Source organism: Zonotrichia albicollis, chromosome 5, assembly GCF_047830755.1.
Source record: "Zonotrichia albicollis isolate bZonAlb1 chromosome 5, bZonAlb1.hap1, whole genome shotgun sequence".
Lineage (NCBI taxonomy): Eukaryota > Metazoa > Chordata > Aves > Passeriformes > Passerellidae > Zonotrichia > Zonotrichia albicollis.
Window position 1 is genome coordinate 37,561,227 of NC_133823.1, and position 27,734 is coordinate 37,588,960.

General features: G+C 44.4%; 1 protein-coding gene across 2 annotated transcripts in view; it reads left to right on the forward strand.

Moving 5' to 3' along the window:
- Positions 1-12,779: 12,779 nt before the first annotated feature.
- STOX2 (storkhead box 2) overlaps positions 12,780-27,734 on the forward strand; it is a 143,449-nt gene continuing 128,494 nt past the window's right edge. The window contains exon 1 of one of the 2 annotated variants that reach the window (XM_074541372.1): positions 12,780-13,248. In XM_074541372.1, the coding sequence (XP_074397473.1) occupies positions 12,876-13,248 (373 nt within the window). In that variant the 5' untranslated portion in view covers positions 12,780-12,875. The remainder of the gene's footprint in view (positions 13,249-27,734) is intronic. The other variant, XM_074541373.1, reaches the window with a different exon arrangement.

The following is a 27,734-nucleotide window of genomic DNA, read 5'->3' on the forward strand; positions in this document are numbered from 1 at the left end:
TTAGAGTAGATAAGGGTAAATCTTGAACTTGTAAATTTTTTTCCTTGATTTTTTTTTTTGCTAATCAGTATTTAAACTACTCATTTCCCAAAGTATTTTAATAAGTAATTAAATTAATTAGCTGAAATATATTGAATCCCGTTGCTTCTCATTATGTACCTTTTATATATGCATACATGTATACGAACTCATACCTAGGTATGCCAGTGAAATAAATAAATTCCAGTAAAAGAACAATGAACAACTAAATGAGGATAAAACCTCTCATATTTCAGTTCCCTGTCGTACACAGAAGACATTCCAATAGCCTGCAGCTTGGGATGAACTTAGCCTGATTTTTCTTACAATACCATAATAAAAATCTTCTTGGCACCCATTTTCACAAGCAGCAGAGATGGGGTGGCTGTCTTGCACGCTCAACCAGGGGCATTCCAAGTGACTGCTCCAGCCCTAAAATAAACAAAACCATGGCCATGGGCCTGCTTTACAGCAGCCAGTCCTGTGTCCCTCCAGAGCCACCAGCTGTAAGCCTGGCATAAGAACATAGGTACACATATGGATATATAGATATATACACCCTCTGTTCTGTAACTGACATCAAGGAATCCCACCTCAGCATCTCCTGAAGCTTGGGACTGGGACATATGTGCTCAGTAATGGATTGCTTTCTCAAAATAGCCTACAAGTGTAAACTGTGCAAACACTTGTAATGATAAATATCAAAATATATATGATAATTACAGAAGGAAGGAATATAGAAATGTACTCAAAGATATCAAAATGCTCCCTACTTGGTATTCCATAGATTGGTTTCTCTGTGCACCAACATTAGGAAGTTACAAAACAAAGTTATTTCAGTCCAGTTTTCAGGGACCAGCCTCTTTCTAACAGGAAAAAATGGTAATTCTTCTCTACCTACTACAAAAATTACCTTATAAGACAAGATGTTTATAAGAGGTTCCAGAGGTCAGACAAAAGTTATCTTTAGTAAAATCTCCCTCTCTCTTAGGGTCACTGCTCTTCCACTGAAGACTTTCATGTGGCTAACGTAACAATTGCTTGCATTAATTTATGACCTCAAAGATACCCATCACTTAGAGTGGATTTGGACTTGAGAAACTTTTCATTCAAATACTCTTATAGCCCAGGAACAAAGGGATGCTGATAAGAACGATTAATGAATTCAGTGAAGGAGTTTTTGGGTAGTGAGAGAGGAATGCTCTTATCTCCTCAGCCATGTACTACTGTGTACACCAGCTAAGTTTAAAAGAAATGTTTTTCTAATTCCTGGTTATTTTCCCTAAGGAGGTCATGCTTTTTGCTGGAGCAACCTGATATTGCTTCACTGACTGGAAAGGAGCTGTGCCCATTTGCAGCTGGGGGGAACTGGAACAATTTCTTTGTGCCACGGTTACTCCATGAGATGAGGCATGCACTGCTGAGCAGAGCACATGAGATTTACCTGGAATTTAATTGCTAGAGAAAAACCAGCATTAGTAACATGCATGATCAATTATGAGCTATCCATGATGAGCAGAGGGCATAGTGTTTTCTGAAGGGAAATAGAGATGTACAGCTATGATTAAACTTTGTGTTTGTTACTGTAATGCAAATCATTGTGGTGAACTTTGGCTTATGATTGCTGTCCTATTTCTAGGTAAATTAATTTGATGTTTTATTACTTTATCCATGTGAGAAGATCTACAAATGCAAGCTGTTTGAATTGTGCTGCATGACTTTACTGGAAGTAACCTGCCTTCTTAGACTGTAAAACCAAGGACTGTCTCCTGAAAACCACAATCAGGATCTCTTGGAGTTTCCTCTAGCCCATCCGCAAAGGCTGCAAGGAAGATTGGTTTGATTGAAAGATTAATGCAGGGAAAAACGGAATGCTGGGGTCTGTCATGGTTAAACAGCATGAAAGAAAAAGGCCATGGAAGGAGAACTAGGCAAGGAATCCTGAGAAACTGTAGACACACAATGAGTAGTGATGATCCCTGACTGTGAAGTACTCTTGCCTGCTTTGGAGCCTGAAGAAGCCTCAAGAAGAGGGCTGATCCAGCCACCCCCTCTTTACCCTGGCCTGGATGCCACCTCCCTTCTCCCCTCCTTATCCTTTGGTGATGGAGAAGAGGAAGTTAACAAATGGAAGCCCAACTCCTAGGACCACCTAAACCAGCACTGGTGGAGCAGTGGGTCTGCCAGGACATTCTCAAATGAAGTTCTTCCATCCTTGGTTTTCAGTGCCTGCCAGGTGTCCCGTTGGTGTTCTGCTGTCAGCTGTACCCTTTTGTGCTTTCAGGTTTCTCTGAAACCTCAGAGGCTTCCACAGCTGAGGATGAAGGGCAAGACTCAGTGCTCTCTGCCTGAGCCCCACAGATGGCTACAGACTTTGTGCACATTGCTCTGCATGTCAAAAAGATCAAGTTTGAAAACAAAGGCTGCTGAGGCTCAGATTATCAGCAAACCCAATTGTTCCTGCTCCCTTCTCTAGAACACCATCCAGTGGCACCTGCTGAAGCAGGATTACCACAGCCACCAACCAGTCAGAGCAGGGTGACCTCCAGCTCTGCTCTCCACAGGAGTCTTTCCAGGTACACTGCCTCAAGTGTTTTGTACAATGAGTTAGTGTGAGCTAAGATTTCCTCTCTCCTTCCCTTCCATTGCCTGGGTTGGTGTGATCCTCCTGGAAACCATCCAGCCTTTGAAAGCAGCAGTAGGTTGGCCTCAAAAACGGTCAAAAAGTCAAGTATGGGTTGACCACAGCTGGTTGCTGCAGCATCGCATCTCTGAATGTGCCCTTTCAGTGTGTGGAAGCAGCTAGTACAAAAGGTGGCTGTTGGGGTCTGTAACTTGCAGCATTTCCTATGGCAAAGAGAAGGAAAAGCCTTAGGAGTTTTTTTCTAAATTTAAAGCATACCCTGGCTTTTTTCATAAAACCCATGATAAAAGCAACTCATTCCCACCTCTTCCTTGCAAAGAAATTATCTGATTCTTGGCTACTAACATGTAACTCTCTTCTGCACAAATATGAAGCAGTAATGTGTCCATTTTTATACAAGCAGGGAACCTCATTTCAAAACCAAGACAAAATTCATTTATAGGTATAATATTTATTACCTTTGCAGGAAACTGTATTTTCTCCTGGGTCTGACATTTACCAATGGAGTGGGCTCAGATTTAGTTGCTGAAATGTGCATCGCCAAAGAAATAACCCAGGAGATCTTACCTGATATGTTTTATAGTCCCACTATTGAGTTCTTGAGCTTTTGGTGAACTTTCCTTTCTGAACTCAACCTTCTTATCCTGGTGGGACTGAGATTTCTCCCCAGAACCACAGCACTGCTGTGGTGATTGAGGTCAGCCCCTGCTCTCTTCTTCCACAGAGGATCTCAGCTGCATTCTGGAAATGGCAGGGAAATGCATGGTGGTATTGCACAGAGGTCCCTAGGCAATGTATGAAAATGGAGGGAGAGGAGAGGAGAGAGAAGAAAGAGACTGCTCACCATCCCTAGGATGTTTAAAACAGTAAGCTGATAATGGCTAATAGAAGAACAAAAGCTAAACTTTCTGGTTTTGCCTGGTGTTTGGTCCATGGATAATCTTCAAAGAAGAGCTATGAAATTTAAAAGGAATTAAGCTCTGGGAAATGTTAAATCTGGCACATCTGGTTTACAAAGGGGTTTGTTGGTTTTTTTTTTTCTGGATGCTGCTGTGTTTTCATTTTTTGTTGGAGTGCCAAAGGCAATTCTCTGTCAAATGTAGACTCTTGACCTTCTAGTCAGGATGACAAGAAAGTCATCCCAGGGTGTGTCCACACCTGTCAGACAATATTAGGCACAAAATAGAGCTGTCTGTCTTCTTTAGCTAAAATGGTTTCACAAATAGTTCATAAATGCCTGTCTTCACAGAGAAGTGCCTCATTATCTTGGTGCACTCAATATTGAGATTGATGACAACTGGGGTCATTGGTTAAACTGTCTAATCTTGGCAAGCCAAGGCAAAGAGAAGAGGCAGGAGAATAGAGCATGGTAGCTGCTTAAAATTACCTGCAAGAGAGATCAGTCCTGAGAGCAGGCAGGGCTAGTGAGGAAACTGGCAGGTCTTTGCTGTGACTCACCCATTATTAGATCTGCTGCATGGAGACACTGTCTCACAGACATGGCTGTACTTGAGGATCAACACTTGGGACACTGGGCAGGTTACCTCGGCTCCCATAAAATAAAAGCAGAGCTTGCAACTGTAATTACAGCCATTATAGAAGGCCTAATACAAGGGAGCAATGTTCAGGAGATGGGAGCCAAATTGCTGTTTATGCAAAAGGCTTAGTTATAATGAAGGGCTATGAAACCAGGAATAAATTCTCTTACATCCACCCCACCACCCCTTTCACCAATTCCTTGTTGCCAAAGGGGACCTGAAGGTGAGCATCTAGCCCATCAGCATTCACATTTGTCCCTTTGCTCTGAGTGAAATGAAAATGATGGAGGAATGAAGAAGCTAGCTGGCGGCTGGCTGACACTGTAACCTGAATGTGTGCCAGTTCTTGGCACTCGCCCAACGGGCACAAAACAGTGCTGGAAGAGCTGTGGCAGGTCCTGTTGGAGGAGGGATCTGTTACCTTCTCCTCTGTGCATTTGCTGGGCTATTCCATCACCCTTCACCAGTTAAAAGAACAAAAGGGAATATTTCATAGCACAGTGTAACAGGTATTGGTCTGGTTTTAAAAGTAATAGTTGTTTATTGTAGGCAGCTGTAACGTGCCTGTTGCTCTCATATTTGTAAACCTAGCATGGCTTTGACTGAACTAGTTCATCAAGAGCAAGCAACTTAAGGCCTGAAGTGAAAAGAGAATTGAGGTTGTTGAATAGAGCAAAATGAATAAGAAATTTCTGTAAAGGAAAAAGAGGAGGAGAAAAGCCATGATGGTAAATTTATTTCTCAGGGATACTATAGTAGGAGTCCTAGTAAAATATATGTATTGTATAAGTGGCCTTGCCCTAATCCTAGTTGTTCTAAATGGGCTGCAGCTGTGATGTCCTTAATTGGGTGGCAGCTGTGGCCAATGAAGATAACTGGGATAAAAGGGGGTGGGCTGGCCAGTCAGGGAGCACCTTGGAGGAGCCCTGATGAAGAAGCAGGAACAGCACTGCTGTGAAGAGCTGCTTGTGAGAAAACCACCCAGAAGGTATGGGACTCGAGAAATATGATAACAGCAATATGAATACAAAAAGTGGTGACCCTGATGTGATAGAAGATAGGACAGCCGAGAGCTGTGGAGGAAACATGGCCTTTGAATCGAGGAGCTGTGACAGCCAGGAGCTGTGAGGATATGGCCTTTGAGCAAGGGGCTGTGTGTGTTGTAAATGGCCTTTGAGTCATGGGGAAAAACAGCACTGCTGTGAAGAGCTGCTTGTGAGAAAACCACCCAGAAGGTCTGGGACTCTAGAAATATGATAACAACACTATGAATACAACAGGATGCTTTGTCCCTTCCCCAAGGCATCGGTATTAAGTGAGGAAACACCACAAATTGAATTGGTATCCTGATCAAGAAAAGGCATAGATGAGTTAAAAACATGCTGGTTGGTTGGTGGCTGGAGAAGAGGCAAGAAGAGCAGAGAATCAAAACTCAAGATGAGCATGTTATCCAACATTCTTTGCTGCCTCCAGCCTTTCCTGACCTGCAAAGACTGTGGTAGGGGTTAGTTCTGCTTCCCACAGGCATTTTCCTATGCCTCATTGTAGAAATCCTCTTTCTGCAAAGTTCTGTGGGTGGGAAAGACAAGCCCTTGGTTTAGGGAGGCCCAGAGGGGTGCTGTAAGCCTGAGTCACATTTTCTGAACTTGGTCACAGTGGGTGGATCAGTAGACAGAAAGTGGGAAGATGTCGTAGGCCAGGTACAGAGAACAAGCTCATCCTTTGGCCTGTGCTTCCCAGCAGGAAGAACAAAAATGCTGTGGCACAGGCAGAGCCTCCTTGTATCTTGTATATTGAATCCCTGTGCTGTGTATCAGCATGAGTGTCTGCCTGTCTGTCTGAAGAGCAGGACAAAATCTCAAAGAGCTTTTACCTGAAACCAGCAACACCAGTTGCTTTCCCTTTCTCCAGTCAGAAAGGAGAAGCTGCCACCCAAAAATTGGCAAGACAAATGTAGAGCTTTCCCACCCTGTGATCTGGGAAAGCCTCCCCATGTCTGTGCCACCATGGGATCCTCAGAGAAGCCATCATGCACCAACTTGTCCTTCAAGGACAAACTTGTCCTTCAAGCACCTTGTTCCAGCTCCCCCCCATGCCAGAGGGCACCAGTGAAAGTCCCTCACCTCTGCCTGAGGGATGGACTGTATGGTTCCCAACAATGTAGTTCTTCATAGCTGCATTTGAGCTAGAGATGTGGTATTCTTACCCTTTTCAAGCTCACATCAGAGCTGTTCAGACCAATGTCTACTTGTCACCCACAGCTCTGCCACCAGGGCAGAGCAGAGGCTGCTGACAAAGCCATGCCCAGCTCTGGTTCTCTCACCCTGTGTGCTGATCAGCCTGCCTGCAGGGTGTCTTGTGGTGCAGAATCACATTTTAAATTTCTTTTTTAACCCAGGTGGTCATTGTAATAGCAGCTCCTGATTAAATTCTTCTGGAAGATAGAAGAGTTCATTTAACTGTTTATTTAGAAGTGGTCAGCTCTGCCTACCTTGCTTTCTTGCTTAGGCACAAAATGTGCTTCCCAAATGAAAGTGTGGAGTCACAAATCATCATTCTCCCTTTTTGGCCCACAGTCTAATGAGCTTCCTACAGGAAAACCAAGCCAGTATGGGTTGGAGCTCTTGGCTGTGGATGTTACATGAAGAAGGATTTCCCTTTATCTCATGTTGCCTATGTATGCAATTTACATTTGCATACTCTTAGGGTGTAGGTATCTCACTGGAGTTTTGTTCTCCTGAGTGCAGTTTTCCACTATCCCCAGCACCTACAGGACTTGCCTTGTACTACATGGGAAGGGACTGTAGGAGGAAAGCATTCTATTCAAGCAGAGAAATTTCAGATTAAAATGCCAAGGCTGGGGAAGAGCTTCTGATCTCCTTGGTCTGACTTTAGTGTCATTAATTTGGCAATATGAGATCTGCCAGGGATCAACCATATGCTTTTGCTAGGCTGGCTCAGGCCACAGGCTGTAAAAGGAAATATGAAAAATGGTGGAGAAATAGATTTTATTGCTTTCTTCCAAAGCACTCATGAAAATTAATGGCCATTTCATTCACAAGCTCTTTCTATCACTGGTAGGGGAATCATAAAAACAAACCCTAGTTCTTTTTGCATGTCAGTGCCTGAGCTGCCTCAATGTTTCAGTAGTTCTTCCAAGGCAACATGACAAGCACATATTTTTGAAGGCAAACTGGTGTGCCATTTCTATAATTAAAATTGTACGTTTCCTCCAAGTATTGAGTCCTTTATGGCTTCAGTAGATTACAATTGCAGAGTTTGAAATAAATCCTGTCTTGGTCAAATACGTCACCTAAACCCCTACCTTAGGGTCTGATTGTAATCTGGCCAAAAGCAATCATCAATACCATAGCAGGTAAGGGGCAAATATAGGTTGGAAAGCACATAAAAAACATCTCTAGAAAAAAATTTAGAAAGTCAACATATAGGCATACCCTTCTCTTGCCTCTATTATTTTAGATTCAAGAAGTTCCTGTGCAGTAAACCTATTATGGCCCCTTTAACCCACGCTGCTGTTGTCAGCTGTACAACTTTTTTTCTACTAAAACATCTGCAGGTCTTGTTTCCCTCTTTGCCAATTCATACATAAATAAAATTAAAGGGCTTTCCAATCCAGGTGTTTTAGTGCTGTTATTTACATGTCTAAACATAGGCACCTGAGTTTCAATGTGAGAAACCTGTACCCTGTATTGTGAGTAAAGTGAGGATTTATTTTCAGTGTCTGCTGGGAAGTGATTTTCCTCCTAGTCAGTTGTAACTTCCCCAGTATGTGTAGGCTATTGTTAAGCAGACAATGGATAATAGCCTACCTTGCAGTTCACCTATGCAAGCAGCACTCACCTGGATGCAAAGGTTTAACACTCTTGCCAAAGATTTTACTGAAGAAGAAGATAGACACGCCTGCCCATAACCTGGAGTCTCCTCTCCTCCCTTGGGTCGCATCCTGCCCCCAGGATCCTTCTTGATGCCAGCGTGTCTGAGTCAGGTAAAAGCACACAGCTTTAAAATCATGCAGTCAGCTATTTCCTGCTCTGTTTATTAGTTGGGTGTTTAGTTTGGACCCAGCTCATCACTCTGCACCAGGAAACTCCCATTGACTTCACTGGGAATACTGAGCAAGGATTTCTGAGAAGGGCTTTTTGATGGAGGAGGGCAGGACAGGACTGAGCACAGAAGCACTTGGCTGCTAACACAGCAGAGAGAACAGCTATTCCTGATTTTTAATAGCTGGGGATTCAAGGTACTTCACAAATGTGAGAAGTATTATTTTCCCTGTATTGCAAAAAACTCGTTGCCAAAACAAAAGGGTGAAGTTAACATGTATTGTTTTAGAAATTATTGGTGGCAAATAAATGTCATCAAGTGATGCAAACTAGGTGAATGTAGAGCTACAGTTACCTAAAAAGCATGCCATGTTTCTGGAAAGAGTTTTGAGGAACAACTACTAGTATTCCCCTTCCACCATTTTGCTTTCCTTAGGTGCAAATCTCCACCACTGTTCATGATCTGCTGTTTTAAAGCATTCACTCTTGTAAGATTTCTTCTGTTTTTTTTCTTGCAGTATGACAAGTATACAGCAGCATCCAGCCCATGTGTTACCAGCAGACCTGCTGGCCCTTCTCCTGCACACCTGCAGCAGCAAAGCCAGACCTAGCTTACATTGACTCCATGTCCAGGAAAGTCTAGCCAGGCTCATGTAAGTCTCAAATGGAGCAGGAGGAGGGGGTAACACTTCTCAAAATCTGTTATTGAGGTCTGCAGGCTCTGGTCTCATTAGGGCTGCAGTCAATGCCATTTCTGACAACAGCAGTTGCACTGAGCTGTGTGACTGCACCACCAGTGTGAGTCTTAAGCTTCAGTGAGCCTTCCACATGCAGGTGTGTTACGAAAAATCTCCTGTCAGAAATATCTTAAAAGACCATCCTGTAGCTGGCAGTTTTATGCCAAACATGCTTCAACCACACGAAGACCCACACAATGATAAAAGAATCTTCTTCCCGGGAGTGAGACTACTGGGCTGGGAAGTATCCAGGACTGTCTTGACAGGTGGCAACAGTGGATGGACAGTGGGAGGGCAGGTACCATTTCTACCTGCAAAAAATGACTGGAGAGATTTAAAAATAATTTTCTGATAGGAAATAGTCTTTCAAAACCTCTCTGGAAGGCATTTGCTGACGTGCTACCTGAGTACTGCATCTGAAGCAGATCACTTGCTGACATACTGTGTAGGCTGTGAAAATTCTGTAACTTGCCTTATTATGTACAATCTAGGGATTCACAATAACTATGTATTCTACCTCAGCCTTGCTTCTCCATCCTGTGGCCTTGGATGAATTCTGGGGTAATACCCTTTTCCCAGGAAGTTTGTAATGAGGCAATGTTGGCAGCAGACAGATATGCCACTCCTGAGCTATGGGTCAGTACAGCCAGCCAGAGAACACAGCTCTGTCGGGTTGGTTTGGCTTTCTGCTCCCACCCAGAATGGACAACACCATTTGCTGCAGACCTCCTGCACCGCTGATGCATTTCAAAAAGATGTGTCTAAATCTTCAGGGGTTTTGTCCTGCTATCAATGTAAACCTCTGCCTTTCCAAACACTTCAGAGGCACTTAGGAGTTCCACTTCACCTGCTTTCATAATTTGGCCATAAGAAGATGGCAGGCTGTCTTCTCTCTTATATTTCTAGTGGGAAATACCGGATGAGCTTTAGTCTGCCTATAGATGTTGGTATCTTGGAACAAGTCCCTTGAAGTGAGTGAATGAAAAGGGAAGAGATGCTATTCAATACCAAAACCATAAGCAAAAAATGTAAATAAACAAAAATAAACCAAACACCCCAAATTCTGAGGATAAAAAATGTTTTGCTCAATAAGGAGATGGGAAAAAAAGGGAAGTAATGAATGATGAACTGTTTACTCGGTGACATATTTGTTGTCCACAGCCTATCCCCTAGCCCTGAGCATTTCTTAACCAGGCCCTCAAGAACTTGCTTAAGCAGTCCTGGCACGGGCTTCTGTGGGGACAGCACCTAACACCTAGCACACTGTGTATTTTGGTTTGTGCCACAGCTTCATCAGACAAGTGTTGGACAAATTATTGCATGCCCTCTTTCATTGTCTTGTCATCACACTTGTGTGTGACACTACAGGTGGGCAAGCAGCAGAGAGGGGCAGCATGCTGAAAAGGAGAGGAAGGGAGGGAGGAGGGAGGTCCAGCCTGTGAGCACTCCAGCCTGGAGTGGTGTGAAGGAAAAGGTGTTGAAAGCAGGGTGGGAGAGGCCTAGCAGGCTGGGGACAGCCTCTGCAGGAGGTAAGAGGTGACACCCACAAACACTAGTGCAAGCAGGAGGGACATGACTGTGTGGTACGTTTCACCACACCAATTGCTTCAGAAGTCAGCATTGAAGGGAAAAGGAGCTCAGCTAATGGAGGGAGCTACACTGATGCCATGGCCAAAGGCTGATGGGCAGGCCACACTGAGCATGTGTTTATGTCAGAGGTAGGCAGCTGAGGGATCACAGATTTGGTTAGCACTTGGGATTTGGGGGCTGTAGGCAAAGTGTGGGGCTCCACATCTAGGCATTCCGGATGTATCTGGTGCAAAAGCCTAAAAACAGTGAAAGGTCTTAATTTGCCTCCTTTGTTCTGCAGGTATGAATAAAAATGAAAACTCATCCAAGCCCTGAAGTTACCTGGTGACTCTACTCAGCAGTTGAGATGTCAATGTGATGTGCTCCACAAAAAAGCTACACAAAGGTGAGCCCTGCCCAGAGAACTGAAATGCAAGTATGATGGGTGAGATAAAAGGCTGATATAATACAGAGGAGGAAGGCACAAGGTAAGAATAACACAAATATGACAAGATCATGACAGTAGTTTCAACACACTGAGACTAGGTCTTTCAACAGGCAACCAGTGGTTCAGCTGAACTTTGGGAAGCATTTTGGAGGACAATGAGGGTGCCAGGGGGGTCCTCTTGCAAAGCTTCATAAAAGACCTCCTTTGAAATCCTGACAGCAGCAACATTAAAACTATCCCTGGCTGCGGTGAGGGGCCTCTTGAGATCTTGTTGTGCTGGATACTTGGGAAGGGATAGAGATAGAGCCTTGCAAACTGAGTATTAATACTCTCTGCTCCTGGCTCAAAATTACTCCCAATGTTTCTGGATAATTTATTTAACCTCTGATTTCTGTATGAAACGTGGGTTTCATACTATTTGTTTCCTTGTAAATCTCTTTGGGATACTGGTAAATTTGACCTTCCACAATACGGTGACAGCACTGAATGAAACCGTGAGAAGGAATTGGATGAAGCCAGCTGGCAAGGGACAGAGGATTTGAACGAGATTGCAACCAAATGGGTGATAGTTTAAGGGGGCCAAACATGTCAAGGGATGTTGATGTGAGTGAACTCAGAAGCAATAGGTAAAACATTTTTGTTTGTGCACAGCATGGAGTGTTGTGACTGTAGCAGCTCTCATACTGCTGCCTGGCAGAGTGGTGGCTGCCTGCTCTCTCCTTTCACTCACCTCTCTTCTGCCTGCATTCTTGCCCCTGCTTCTCTACACTACATTTCTTCTTTGTGTCATTTGTCTTTCTGGAGCTTTCTCATGCTTCACTGCCCGTGGCCCAAGTGCCACGGTGCCCTGCTCCCTGGGGCAAGGTGAGAGCTCCTGCTGAGGCCACCCTCAGTTCACACACCTCCACGGAGTCCAGCAGCAACAGACCATTCAGGAACTCAAGAGACTTTTCAGAATTGAGACTCAGTTTTGCTGTGGGTTAGAGGGTTCCTATAGAAGATAGGAGTGAAATTCCTAAATCTGCCCTCTCACAAGCATGACCAGCACCTTGCTGCTGGCACCTGCAGCTCAGCAGCCACCTACCACCTTGATGCACAACCCAGCTGCCAGCCTTGCACTGCCGGCAAGGACCCCTCCAGTTCTGCTTGCACCTTGTTCAGCTTTGCTGAGCTCTCCCTTGAGCCTCATGGGCAGCTGGTGATCCAGAACGCAGAGGATGCAAAATATTAAATTTCTGGGAAAAAGCTACAGAAGCAAGGAATGACTCTTACTTCATATTTCAGTGCCACTGAGACACAAAGTGACTCAGGACTACACTGAGTGAAGAGAGAGGCGTTTGGACATGGCAGGGTCAGTGCTGCTCACTGTGTATGTTACTTACAGATGTTCAGCCACGGGAAGAAACAAAACCTTAAGGAATTATAAGACTTGCTGGGATAACCTGGCTGTGGCTGGGGAATGCTTCAGTCGTGGAAGGGAAGGGTGAGGGTCTCCCGAAGGTGGGGAGAGGGGATGGTGCCGGGAAGCCTAAACTACCGGGCGGGACAGTGACCAGGCTCGTTTCCTTTCCAGGGATGGTGCTCCCGTGCTGGGACAGGGAAGCGCCAGGCGGGGAGCGCTGGGTTGCAGGGTGCGCGGACTTTCCGGGACCGACAGCGGCGGGATGCCGTCCCCGCCTCGCCCGCGGTACCGGACCGCGCCGGGGGTGTGACGGGGGCGGAGCGGGCCGGGCGGGGGCGGAGCGGCGCGGAGCGCGGACAGCCGGCCGCGGGAGGAGCGGGCCGGGGGGAGCTATGTCCATGTCTGTGCCCGTGTCCGTGCCCGTGCCCGTGCCCGGCGGCGGGCGGTGAGCGGCCATGCCGCGCAGGGTGGAGAAGTGCCTGCAGATCGCCCCGCACTCCCTGGCCATCGTCCTGGACGCCGCGGCCGGGGGGCGGCCGGGGGGCGACGGTGCCGGTGGTGCCGGGGCCGGTGCCCGTGCGGGGCCGGCGGCGGAGCTGGGCCGCCACCGCATCGGCTACGAGATCTTCGCGGACTTCAAGCGGGAGAACATGCAGCACTTCTGGGACCGGCGGGCCACGGCGGCGGTGGCCGAGACCTTCTTCCTGGGCTGGATCGACGAGCAGGTGCTGCTGGTGCAGGGCAAGGAGGAGCACCTGGAGGTGCTGCGGCAGGGCTGGGCGCGCCGCTCCCTCAAGCCCCCCAGCGGCTTCCACATCAAGTGCCTGGGTAGGTGCCTCCGGGCCGGACCGGGCCCCCGAGCTGTCCCGGGACACCCTCCGCGGGGACCCGGCGGGGTCAGGGAGGGGGAGAAGCAAGGGGGCCCTGGTTTAGCTCCCAAAGTGGCTGTGCGCGAACGGGGCGAGCCGGGGTGGGAGCGGCGGCATTGCGGGATGCGGCTGAGCGGGGCTCTCCGGGAGAGCTGCCCGCCGCGGCTGTACGGTCGGTAGGAGCGGCGCGTTCCCCCGTTCCCCTCGGCGGGCGAGGGTAAACTGGAAGGGTTGGAATATACCCCTGCAGGCTGAAACGCCCGCTGGCCTCCTGCGGGCCGGCTCCGCCCGCAGCGTGCTCCTGCTTGGCTCGGGAGTTAAAAGTTTTGTTTAGTATTTCCAGGTGTGCTGAAACAATATTTTACTTTATGTTCGGCTCTATGTGCTGTATCAAACTTCTATCCCAGCATTGCTGTGAAGGTGTCTTTCCTAGCGAGAAGTAGTAGTAGGAGATGAGTAACGTGGTTTTTTGCGGTGCAAGCAGGTGGCTTTTGGGGTTGTAAAAGACAAGGCTGTTATGCCGTGATGGGTTGAAATCTCAAGTTAAAGTGTGAGGAGTAATGAGCAGTGGCCTAGGACAAAGTGCACCTCATCCTGAGTTTCTCTGGGAAACCAAAAAATCCTAGCATGGAGAGCAAAAATGTTTCAGCACTTATTTTGACATTAAAAAAACCCAACAAACATGGCCAAAAACACAACCCAACTCCTCCACCACCACCCCCAAACCCAAAGATATAAAGCTGTGGCTATTTGGTGGGTATACAGCAGAATAGTGAAGAACAACAGAGCAGAAGTTTTTCTTAAGATTTAAGGCAACTCAACATTCATCACAGCTTGAAACATGCAGCTTCTCATGTAGAGAGAAGGAAAAAAATTATGAGAATTTGGTTTATTGCTGCTTACTTACTGGCTGCGGCTGCTGCAGTGATGGTGAGGCAAACTGTCTTTTCCTTGTGTACAACTTATACCATCTGTGTCCTGCGCAGCTTGTGCCATGAGCAGGTCACAAAACTAGAGATGCTCTCTCTGTGCTGGGAGTTTCAGACCCTTAAATCAGGATGCTTCTATGCATTTCTTTTTTAAAAAAATAGCTGAGTAAGGTTCCTGAAAAGAATGGAATATAGATATTCGAGGTTTCCCAGTTTCCTGTTTTTAATTGGCTTTTGTTGTATGTTTTTAGCTGCCTTTGTCCTTTTGAAAAAGCAATGCTGACTCATATAATTTCTAGTTATTATCAGTCTTGTCTCTTGCAGAGTTGTCAGACACTTGTCTGTCACTCACTATTTCCCCATCAGACTTACTTGAATATTACCATTTTTTCTGGGCTGAGAGGGAAGGTCAAGACAAGTTGCCCTGTTAAAAATGAGCTGATGGACCTTTTTTCCTCGTAATAGCAAATTTTCCTTTGAACCTCAGATGACAAGACTGTTGCAGAGCAGGTGGTTAATCCTGTTCTAGTGATAGGAAAGTTTTGTGTGGCCCACCACTACCTGGAGAAGGGAAGGAGCTGGGCAGTGGTTAGTGCTAGCTGCTCAGCCTAGCTCATGTGGGCTTTTTGGCTGCAGCTGGATGGAGGATGCAGAGCTCTTGAACCGGCCCTGTCACCTGATGTTCCTGGACCTTGCTCATTGGGTGCCATTCCTCAGCCTGCTGCCCAGGAGGGCTGTGGAAAGGTGCTTTCTGACCTTGACTTTACTAAAGCCACACAGGAATGTAAACAGGTCTTTGTGGCCTATCTTAAAATACGGAAACAAAACTTTTGCTAGAAGTTCACGTTAATAAGTAAGCTCACTGGTGTGCAAATAATATGCATTCCTTTGGGGGTTATCTTTGCTGCAAATTTACAAAAGACTGGAGCCAGAGTTTTTCATTTGGCTTTAAAAATAGCAAATGCCTCTCAGCATTTGATTTAAGGCTATGAAAGAAGAGCAGGGATCTGTTGGAGTCTTGCCTGTTTTGTAGTATCTTAGCTGTGCTAAATATGATGGAAGGAACTGATTGACTTTATTTTTTTTTCCATTGTTTTTTTTCCCACTCCCAGACTGATAACTCAGGTCTTGTATCTAAGTAGATTCAACTTGCACTTACTGTAAAGAATTGTCAAAATAATGGGCTTGGCCTGTGGGCATGAGCATCTGCTTAAATGCATGTAACTGTATTTTAATGTGTAAATGGCTGTGACTTATTGAAGAACTCTCTCACAGTTTATTATCTACTTTGTTTCATTAAAGCAGCAAACAACACATAGACAGAAAGGAAAAGTTCCAAAGCTTTTCAGCTTTAAAAAATATGGTTGGTATTTTAGGCTGATAGGAAAACCTGCCTGCTGGGAGTTGCAGAATAGTAATATTTTACTCCTGTTAATAAATAACTGGTAGGGTCAAGGGGGAAAAGTGGCATAGTGTTTTTGATGAAGGTGACATTGTGTTTTTCTCTTGCTCTGGGTCCAGCTGGTAGTCTCCACACTATGATAGGCAGCTGCATGGGGGGAACTGACCAGAGGGCCTTTCTCTGCACCCCAGGGCCACTGAAATACCTGGACAATGCTGTGATGAGTTGTTGGGCTGGTTCTTGTCTCATTTCTCAGCTGGCTGTCTCTTTGCAGTCAGGTGGGGGCAATTTCTGCCTCACCTGCCCCTGGAGTCCAGCTGGGATGGAATAGCTGGATGAGCAGCTGGACTCCCTGCCTGGCCCAGGGTGGGTGTGGGGACAGCATCCCAACCTCCTGCTGCTGTCTAGCATGGCACAAGGGACAGAAAGGTCTCCTCAGCTGCACAACCTCCATGCATGGGTAGTAGAAAGCCTTGGACAACACTTCCCCTATATTAAATGCTAACATGACCCAGACATCACAACTGCAGCCTGGCTTTCAAGCCTCTGCTGATGTTGCTGGTGTTTCTTTTACATTGTGGTCAAGTGCTTTGGCTCTGGTGGGTTGTGGTAGCTGTGGAAATAATAACTGGAGGAAAATATAGCTGGTGAGGAAGAGGGAATCTCTAAATCTCATGTGTGCAGATCATGTTTTCTGCTGCTGGAATTGTAAAATGTAAACCAGGAGAGACTCATTGCTGAATAGTCTTCCCACCTTTAATCCATCCTGACTTGATAATGAAAAGTTCATGAAAGTACGCATGTAGTTAGCAGGGACTGGGCAGTCCTATTGTGCTCAGTGCAGGTGTACCTGAGCCACAAAGTGAATGGATTAAAATCCACATGAGATTCCAGTCTCAGAAGATTTGAATTGTAAAATTAGACCTGAGAATTAAATAAAGGAGGAATATGAAGCACATGAGAAATTTGCGTATTGCGCTGACATCTTAGGGCTGGAGGGTACGGCGGATGAAGTGATTCATGTGTGACTTTTAAACTTACTCCTCTGGCAGTTTTCTTGAACTAAATGGTTACACCATAAAAGCTTGCTCAGTTACCAGTTTTGCAGTGATCAAAGTTATTCGGATATTAGGAAATTGTTGGGTATATCGAGGTTTTTAAGTTGGCATATGGGAAACTTTGGGAAACATAAGTAGTCTTTGAATAAACAGAATCCCCAAACCAGCACTTGCTTAATATGTTGATTTAGGGGGTTAAGGAAGCTTTATGCAAATCTATAGGTCCAGTGATGAAATTAATTGTCTTTGGGAGCTCTCTTGTAACTTTGCAAGACTTTTGCAACTTAAGTCTTTAATGAGCGTTAGTATTTTAATAAGATTTCTTTTTTTTTGACACACCTTCTATTTGCACTCACAAATATTTGTCATCCTGAGAGCTGTTTTTTTTGTTTGTTTGTTTGTTTTTTTTTTTTTTTTTTTTACTTTTCAGCTCTTCTGTGCTAGGTGCTGTCAGTGTGGCAGGATGTTCCACCTCATTTTCATGTCTTCATCTCCTTTTGTGTTCCCAGATGAGACTTCCTTCTGTATCTCTTGCTCTTGATTTCTGTGTCACGGACAATGGGCATCTTTGAGGGGTTTTCATACGCTTCACAGAAGGGCCATGCCCTTCTGCAAAGATTGCTTGAAAAGAACTGACCAAACTGTATAACAACCCTTTGGCCATGCCCAGAGCAATTTCTCCAATTAGAAGCTGATGTTCAGATGGAGTTTTTAAGAAATGTATGTGCAATAATTAAACTAACTAGCAGGAGTTATAATTCAGCAAAGTCGGCAGGGCCGGGCTGTAGTGCATTGTTCCTGCTTGGCCAGGCGTAGGGGGGAAACTTTTTTTGCCACACTGGGAGTTGGAGCTAAGTGCTCCTTTTCTTTTCTCTCCCTGCCATATCCTCTCATGCCACCAAAAAATTAAATTAACACCCCACCAGTTTAGGTTTGGTAATTTTCACAATAAGTTTTGCAGTCATTAGTGGATGATTATGGTGAAGCATAGACTGTTGGACATTAAATGTTATTCATCTGTAGGCATTTAAAAATCATGAATTTTTTTCTCCCAATTATCTCCTTCATATAATGAAAATTTCTTTTCAGTGAGGGAGCATTAGGTTTCATAGTAATAAAACCTCCAGTGACTTACCACACACTCAACTACACCTTTTGTATGCCTGACATGGAATTGTATTCCTACCATGGGAAATTCAGTGGATTTACACTACAATTTTTTTTTCTCCTTCTCTTCCACTCCAACCTAGAGCCAGTTAGAGATTCACTAAGCACTTTTTATATCTGTGAGGTGGTTATTTCAGCCTGAAAATAAAGGGTCAACTTAAGCTTGTGGCTAGGCTGAAGTGCTTATGAATTTACTCCCAACTCTGAGTAAAGAACTTCACTGCTCACAAGTGTTGGGTTGGGCCTTTAATGTAATCTGTAAAAGCAGCTTTCAGAGACTGGGGAGACAGACACAAGAGCTAAATGAGTATGGACTGCATATAAAGTGCCTGATTTCTCAGTATGTGGTTTGTGCTTGTGTTGTGGGAAAGAAGTCTTAGAGTCAGAATTGCTTTCTGCTCTTTAAAGAAAACTGTGGATGGCCTGTGAGGCTAATGCTAGTCATAAAAAATGTATTGTGAAAGTAAAAAACACAAGGGAAGGAACGATATGGCCTATTTAATTTCATTTTTTTCACTCAAAGCACCTTCTCTTGAACAAGCAAAGTCAAATACACAGATCTGTGGTATTCATTGTGCAACTCAAGGGAAGTATTTATAAGGTTAATAGCCAGCTAGTACTGTCTCCCCACCTCCTTCCTCCCCACAAAGAGCACCATTGTGTAGCAAAGCATCTTTTCCTGTGGCAGATAAGTCACCCAGCCCTGCAAGTGAAGTGCATGCTCTGTGTGAAAAGCAATGTGTGAGGGAGCTGCGGTGGCCTGGCCGGGAGCAGCCCTTGGCGATGGGGCTTTGACAAAGCAAGAGATCTCTCACTCTCTCCATCTCTTTGTTTGTGCATGAGGGTCTGGTCTTTAATTAAATGCTCCTCATTCCCTTCCTCAAAGGGCCCTTGTCTTTGCCAGGGAGCAGCACAGTGCGTGTGCGCTAACCGAAGCCCTTGTCAGGTGTTATTCCCAGCACTTAAGTGGGCTCCTGGGCTGCCAGCATCATGTGCCACCAGACCAGTTACTAAATCACCTTTCCATCTGTCCCACTCTTCTTTTTTACATAGTCATTTTTGGATTTAAGAAGACTGAGGTGAATGAAGTGTCCAGGGGCCATGCAATGAATAACCATGGAGCTGCTAGTCACAAGCACCTCCATCCTGCCCACTCATTTTTATCATTTTGTGGCATGAAAACTCAGTTGTGTTTCCCCTTTTGTCCATCTTTGTAATTTGCTAACAAAAGTCATGTTGTTAAATACCTTACTTATCAAACTGTAATGATTTTAGTTGATAAAGTAAAGACTGTCTAAGCGTGTTGCCACAGTTTAAAATTTTGCTTTAAATGAGTTTTGATTCATAGAATGGCTTGAGTTGGAAGAGACCTTAACAATAATCTCATTCCAACCTCTGTGCTGTGGCCAGGAACCTTCCAGCAGACCAGGTTGCTCAGAGCTCCATCCAGCCTGGCTTTAAGTGCTTCCACGGATGGGGCACCCACAGCTGCTTTTGACAACCTGTTGCAGCAGCTCACCACCCTCACAGTAAAGAATTTTGTCCCAGTGTCTCTGCTAAACCTTCTCTCTTTCAGTTTAAGGCATTTCCCTTGTCCCATCCTTACATGCCCTTGTGAAAAGTCTTCTCCAGCTCTCTTGCAGGCCTCCTTTAGGTAGTGAAAGGCACTAGAAGGCCTCCCAGAGTCTTCTCAGTGTGTCTCCATGAGAGAGGTGCTCCAGCCCCTGAGCCTGGAGAAATGTGCATTAAGTGCACAGAGAAAGGTGCTAGGAAGGGTCATCTGTGTCTGAAAACACTGCTGTCCCTGGGCTTGGCTGGCAGCTTTTTGTTTCAGCTCTTTTGTAAAGGCAGTGATAACAAAGTTGGCGCTCTCTCTCAGCAATTCTGGTGCTGTTTCCTCAGGCCATGAGTTTGGATGATAAATCTCTCCTCCTTTCTGCAGGCCAGGAGAATCACATCTTGTCCCCTGACAGGATATGCCAAAGCATTGCCACATTTTTGTCTGCATTTTAGACACTCTTCTGGAGAGTGTGGCAGAAAAGGTGCAACCCAGGTGGACTGGGTGTCCTCCAAAACTCCTGGCATCAAAAGCTGCCTCCCAAGCAACATCACTCCTTCCTTTGGCTATGGCAAACATGATAGGCAGACTTCTCTTTCCTTTTAGTAGTCAAGGAAAGCCTAAAGTGTTCAGAGAAAATGAAAACTGCAACGAGATGGTGGTTTCCTCTGCAGAAACTGAGGCTGTGAAATGTGAGGATGGAAGGAAAACTTAATAGTTTTCTGCAATAACAGAAATTTAACAGGGTTCTGAAAATTCAAGCTGTCTTCAAACTTTTTCTTCTTTGTTTTAAATACAAAAACATAAATATTTTGATTATTTTCTAATGATGTTGACTGCTGGGAATGTTATTGCAGTCTCTGGTTTCCGATATTGAAACTGCTCCTTGGGTGGGCCAGATCTGGAAAGATTTTTAAGGCTATTACATTCTTAGAATAAAATCCCTTCACCTAATATGTAAACATGCTTTCTTCTGTCTGCTGTACTTGATCCCTCTATTTATGACTTGGGATTTCACCTGAGACCTGGGATGAGAAGTATCTGAATGTAAAGAATGTACAAACACTCTTATTTTGATGAAACAAAGTGTTTTCATGTTGATATTTGAGCAGATCTTCACGCCTCCTTTTTAAATTGGGGTCCTGTTCTGAGCCACAGTAGAGTTTGAGCATGCATTCAAAAGTCAACAACTACCCTGAATCTGAGTAGGGCTTCTTCTAGTTGCATTTTTTTTCCTGTAACAGAAAAGCAATGGTGCAATATAACTATCAACACTTATTAAGGTCTTTTTGGTTTTCTTATGAAAGCAAGTTAGAATTCTGTGCACTAAATTAATGCACAGAGTAATTATTTCTGTAAGGTATTTTCTGGACAGAATTCTAATCCAGCAATATGAGACTTGGTTGCTGTTCTTGCACGTGCGGTCAGGATGGGGTACCAAAATAGCAGGAGTTGGAGTAAAACACAGCAGCCTTTTAGCTTAATCTTGAATTCCACCATCAGATAATTGATAAAGAGACGTGCAGGTGTATCAAAGATTGCTCTTTCAGAAGTGCAAACTAATTCACTTAAGCTCCGGAAAATAACTCCAAATTTGGTTCTTTATAATGTACTGTGACTGTGTAAAATGCCTCTACCCAAAGAGCTTGGTTTGGGTATATTCCAGAAGCTTTAAAGCCATTTTTGGTAACTGTTAGTGCTTCAGAGGGTACATATTCTGGCTCATGCATGTCTTTAGAGGAGGATGAGAATGCTGAAGGACCCATTGCTGGCCCCAGTGTGGGGGATCCCACAGAGAGAGCAGAATGGGCTCTTGGATGGTGACCCAATGGCTTTCACAGTTATGTGGCCTAAACCACAGTGGCTCCAGGACTGGGCTGGCCACGAGACAGGCTGATTGCTCCTTCTGGTGCCAGCAAAAGGGGAATAAAGGTGTGTTCTGGAGCTGGGCAAGTGTCTCCGTTGCCCTGCACTGGTAGCAGGGCAGTTGCATTGCTGTGTCCATCCTCATCAGTAACTGCAGCTCCGTAACTCCTGCTTATCAGCTGCCTTGCAGTTGCACATGCTGCAATGTCTTCTCTCACTGGGCGTTCAGAGGCTCCTGGGAAGGAGTGAAACTGCAAGGACTGTGTTTCCACTGGAGCTGTAAAACTTGCAATGTATTATTAGCATTAGAACAAGCTGGGTGCTGCCAGCGTATTTGAGATTTGGCAGCAGAGTCTTAGGTATTATTGAGGGGCTATAAAATGAGTATTTCTTTTTTAAAAATGGATTTTTTAAATTTTGTTCTTTAAAAAGCCATATCACAAGTATAGCAAAACTTTTAGCTAAAGAAGAAAAAATAATATTCACTTTTTCAGATTATCGTTGATATAATATAATCAAGGTCATAATATCCATGGATATATTTCTATATGCAAAGAATATGGAAGAAATAAATTTCTGGATGCAGCAGCCTTTCTCCAGGTCACTGGGAAAAAGGCTTAATGGCCTAATAAATATATCATGTGTACTTACCTTGTGTTGACAGTATCCTTGGGTACATGAGGTTACAGAGTCCTGCTACTGTGCCAGTAGCAGGGCATACAGTTTATTATTTATGTCCCTTTACAAAGAGATCAACTTGACATAAATAAGGTTCATCATTGCCTATTAATTTCTTGTGTTTGAGTTCTAAAGGAGTCACTGAAGTCCTGTAAGCTCCATGTGATGCTGCAGCGAAGTTCTATATATTTGGTGGGGCTTTTTTGTAGTTTTGGGGGTGGGAGTTGGGTTTTTTGGGAGGATTTTTTTTTTTGTTTCTGTTTTTTTTTTAATTGCTTTTCTTTCAGGGGAGTTTTACTCAAAGGATTCATATTGTGGTTTTTGGGTGTCAGTAGTCCTTCCATCCATTCTTCAGCATGTGTACAAGTGGACCGTGCCCTTGACTCCCAGTCTGGCAGACTGGCATTAAATGTTTGCTCTCCTGCTTGTGCATATTGCAGGGCTAAATGGGCTATGGCTGTTTGGGCTATGCCCAAACAAGTTCCCTTTTCACTGACAGATGAAATAACAATACCTGGCATTAAGAGAAAGCCGAGTGTTTGCTTTGGGTTTCCCTGAAGAGCCTCCTTTGTCTCCACTGTCTCTGCTCAGGGCAACATGTACACATTGCTGAATCTGAGGGTGCTGTTGAGATGCTCTGGCTAGTGAAATCAGGAGCAGGTCAGCACCCATGTGAAGATCTCCATCCACTTGGTGTGCCTGCTACTCCTGGTAAGGCTTTGCAAGTAATCCCTGTCCAGTGGGGTGGTCCAGGCTGATGTGGGCAATCTTGTGAGCTCAAAGCAGAGGGTGGAATATTCACAGCCCCGGGAAGGAGGTCCTGGTGGACTGCCCCTTACTCAGTGTTTATATGGCTCGAAGGAGGAGAAAGTTATGGACAGCTGGATGAACCTTAGCAAATATTTACAGATACCTGGTATCACCTGGATGGCCCTGGTCTAGCTTTGGGAAGTCAGCAACTCACCTGGGCTACAGGGATGTCCTAGTCAGTCACATGCTCACAAGGTGGTTTGACCAGTTGAAAACCAGGATTTTAAGATCTATTTGAAAGCAGATACAGTATCCAAATTACTAGACATTATTAGCAGAAAGGGTTATTGAAAATAAATAAAAGGGAGAATATAGGGGCCTGAGTAAATATATGTATTACAGATCTCTGTATTGTATAAGTGGCCTTGCCCTGATCCTAGTTGTTCTAAATGGGCTGCAGCTGTGGCCAATGCAGATAACTGGGATAAAAGGGGGTGGGCTTGGCCAGTCAGGGAGCACCTTGGAGGAGCCCTGATGAAGAAGCAGGAACAACACTGCTGTAAAGAGCTGCTTGTGAGAAAACCACCCAGAAGGTCTGGGACTCTAGAAATATGATAACAACAATATGAATACAACAGGAGAAGGTTTTTTCTCCCTGGTTTAGTCATAGCAAAAATAATTTAAAGGGGCACATTCACCTACTCTCCCTGAAGTGGGGAGGGAAAAAGTTTTGAGGACACTAAACTTCATTGCCGTCATTGCTGGTTTATCACAATTATCCTACTGGATAAAAAGAAATATTTTATTGGTGTTACTGATTGAAAAATCCTAGGTAGCTTGAGGGAAAAATTATAGTTTTGTGAGAAGCTGCAGAGAGAAAAAGTCACAAGGGCTAAACAGTGGATGAAAACAGGGTGAAGAAACATAACTCCAAAGCTCTGCAATCTTAGATGTTCTAGAAAAAAGTTTATTTGTCAAACAGTTATCTTCAGACGAGATGTCAGCCTTGTAGGGAATCCTCCCTTATGAAAATGAATGTCTGGAAAGAATGGGAGACCAAAAGAGTAGGGAAGCCAGCCAGCCTTTTGGTGAAATGAGATAATCTTGGACATACTGTGGTAGGGAAGCAAGGTTGATAGGTGTCAGGTCTGTTCTGGTTTTATGAAAAATGGATACTTTAATTGTACTTGATGCCTTCTCTTAGGGGGGCTAGCTACATGATATCTCCATCTTTTGGGAGATTGGGATGTGTCTGCAACATGGGGAGGGAAGAACATTGGGCTCATAGGGCCACGAAGCTTTGCAATGTTTCTTGAAGAAATTTTGTGTGCTTTAGTATTCCCTGCTGGAAGCTCAGGGCAATTTTCAGCTGGGCTTGCTTCATATAGACATGTGTGTGAGGGTGTATGTAGTGCTTTAAGTGCTGTATGAACAGAGGTTTTCCATTACTTTGAGTGGTCTTGATTCAACAAGATACAGATCCCCACATGTGCTTATAGTAAGTTAAGTCTGAGTCTGGTAGAGGAGTCACCATTTCTGAATATAGGCATGTCGTATATTCTTGCATTTACCTGACTGTTGCTAGGAGATTAGCCAGAGGAATCTTTTCCTGGTTAATCCCAGAGTGGTCATGTGTGTCTAAACCAGGAGCCCTTTGAGAATTCAGCTTGGGGATCGAAAACTGGTATTCTTTGCATTTGTATTTTGATGTATACAGTGCTCTGAGAACTAAATAGCAGAAGAGCTTACCCAGCTTTTGTAGGTGACTTCAGGAAAATATGAAAGGAAGTATTAATTAATACTGCAATAAAAGTATGAAGAGGAAGTCTTAATTAATACTCTGTCACTAGATAAAAAGTCGTAAAAAGTAGGCAACTTGACCTACAGTCATTCTGATTTCTTTCCTTCTGTAGGAATTAGTGACTATCATCTTGTCATTTTTTATTTATGGCAGCAGCTTGTAGCCTTTAGCTTATAGATTTCTTATTAATTCAAGGTCTTTGGTTTTGTTTCCAAGGTATTTTTTATCGTTAGTTTGTCTTTGCTAGAGGTGTGCAGATAGAGCTCCTCAGTGGAGCTGATGCCAAATAGCTGTTGGAAGGTCTGTAGGGACTTGCTTCTTGGCTGCCTTTCAAGTGCAGGATGGCTGTAAAATGTTCCAGTGTCAGAATCACTACATCTGTCATTGTTCTGCTTTTCTCTGTCAATAACTAGTCTAATTCAATGACATATTTGTTCTTAAAGGGGGAAAGCAGATTTATCTATGTGCCAGCACATGAGTCTTTTCAATTTTTCTGCTCAGATAATCATTGGGCTTCAGGTTTCAGTGGTTACTTAAATTAATCCCAGTGATATCTTTTCAGTCTCTTCAGTGTTTGCGTTGAGAGAAAGGCCAAAACATATCCTGTCTGTTGGGAACCACTAGACACCAATCATCTGGTGAGATGGAAGAAAAGAGAGTGCAGGCTTCAGTGTTCATTTTTGTGATGAGTGACTGGGGTTAAAAGGAATTAATTTTGGCAGAACTTTTCCTGCTACTTAGGACAATATTTAACAACTGGAATGTGTTATTTCAATTTTTCCTTTCTTTATGTGCTGGGAGCACTTTTGCTTGTCAGCTTGCACACCCATTTGGGTCATTTATGCTGCTTCCTGTCCTGGTGAGTAACAATCCACTAGTGTGATATCTTCACTTTTCTTTAGTTTGCAGATTGCTGAGTTTCCAGTGAAAATACTGCAAGTGTAAGTGCTGATTTTCACTTTTATCTCTTTGTGCACCATTTGGAAAAGAGTGCAAATCACTTGGGGACTTGCGGACCCCAAGCTAAAAACTCCTGACCTCGCCCACCTCACCATTTTACACCTGAATGTGTGGGTACCTACACAGCTGAAGCTTATGCTCCCCTACCAGTATGCTGCAGACTTACCAAACTTTCCCTTCAAATACTTCACAGTTTATCATCTGTGACAGCTGCTGTGAGCTCGGCACCTTTTCCTCATTGTCTTCTCTGCAAGGACACCTGTGGTGGTAACTTTTGGAGCAGCAGGGATGACTGGGAATTTGATGACTGCAGGCTGGAAAGGTTGGTCCAAGCACTGTTCCTTGCCTTGTGTTTGAGAGCACAAGTCTTGGGGCAGAGAACCTGGTGGCTATGTCACACTGATGTGCACTGCAGTGCTGAGCTGGGGCTGAAGCCCTTAGGTGCTCTCACAGTGCAAACCTTATATAGTAATACACACATATGAGGTTATTAGTGAATGAGAGGTAAGCTGGAAATAGGCAGCTAGGCAAAGAATTCTTGCTCAAAACCTGCCTGGATTTGCTTTACCTGTTTTCTCACCACTTGAGCAATAGTAATTACTTTGTGTGGCAGTCCTCAGCCTGCTCCATGAATGAATTGCACACATAAGTCTTGAAAGTTTTAGTAGAGCTGTGGTGAGTTTGCAATTGCAGATACGTAGATATGTGTTTGGCTTGAATCTGGAGCCATAAATGTGTAATAGTGCATAAATGGGCTATCCTTGCTTTATGTGCTCTGGTTGTTAACTAAGAAAATGAGAGCAGGGCCCAATGGGTCAAGAGGTGTAAGAGGAGACCTGTTATACTCTCCCAGTCTGTGGTCTTGTACTCTTGATATATGACCAATATACCATATAGTATGGTTATTGCACAGAAGGGAACTGGAGCTTCTCATGGTTTATCTGATGTTTCTTTTAATAAACTGCAAGATAGTGATTCATGTGTGATGTTACCTGTAGCTTTTAGTACTCCATATGCCTTCTTGCAGGCTTGTTCTTTCCTAATTGTGGTAAGAAAATACGAATTTTGCCCCTCAAGGCATCTCTGCATCTTCTACTGAAGAATGTTTGTCAGTGCAGGCCTTTTAAGGTTTGTCAGTAGGGTCTGTTCTCTCTGTGGCAATGCTCAGAAGTACATCTGTGGAAGTGACCTACTCCTGTCCTGGAAAAGCAGAGGTGGAAAGAGAAGTGGTATCTTGTGGGGTATCTTTCCTTTCCCTTCCTGAAACCACAGGTCTCAGTACTTCTGCAAGATGACTAAGGTTTCTTTCAGCCTTGGGCTCCTTGACTTTTCCTGCGTGTGTTTCAGCTGAACATAAGTGTATCTGAGTTAGTTTTGAAGTAGCTGGCTCAGATGTAGTTTGCATTCTTCAACTCCAGCAATAATTATGGCTTTCAGCAGTGTCTGACTCCCTTTGCTGCTCAGGGAGCCTGTGATGAGCTGCTGCAGTAAGAGACTTGAGTTCCTAGATTAAAGCCAGCTTGGCCTTATCCAGACTGCAGTGCTGGGATACGGTAACTCTCCTTTACAAACTGAGCTATTGCAGTGAATTCCTCAGGGCTTTTTGCTTCCTGCCTTTTGAATTTCTTTTTCTGTGAACTTAGCAAGTGTGGCTTTTACCTTTATCCACGACTGACCTTTTCTCAATGCTATCTCTCTGCTTAAAAGCTCATGCCAGCATGTAAGCTCTTGTCATTTTCTCCAGCAATGGCTTTGTGCCAGGATCACACCAGTCTGATAAAGTGCCCTGAACAGCCTATCCCTTCACAGCCTACCTGCCTCACTGCTTGCAGCATCATCATTCTTCTATTGGCTCTGCTCTACCTGCTTCTACAAAATCCACCTTCTTCGGAGACATCTCGTCTTTCCTGATGGCTCCAGAAATTCCACGGGCTGCATTTGGTGCTAGCTGGGGCTGAGCCTTCCAAAGTTGGCTCTTGGAATGGATATGGTGATACTGTGCTTTGAAGTCAGACTGTGTGTTTTGTAAAGGGCATATTTTTGATGCCTAAAAACATGAGATGGTTAAGGCAGGGCATGATGCCAAACAGTGTGGGAAAAGTGGGGTTGAGAAAGCAACCACAGGGATGTACTAGGTAGATGTGGGAAGTGCTTGAGTAGATCTGTGCCAGTGCTGTCCCTAACTTGCCTTTCTTCCTTCTGTTTTTCCACACTTCATTGAGGAAGGCACAGGTCTATTTCCAGATGTTTGACTGCAGTACTGTAGCCCTCCTTAT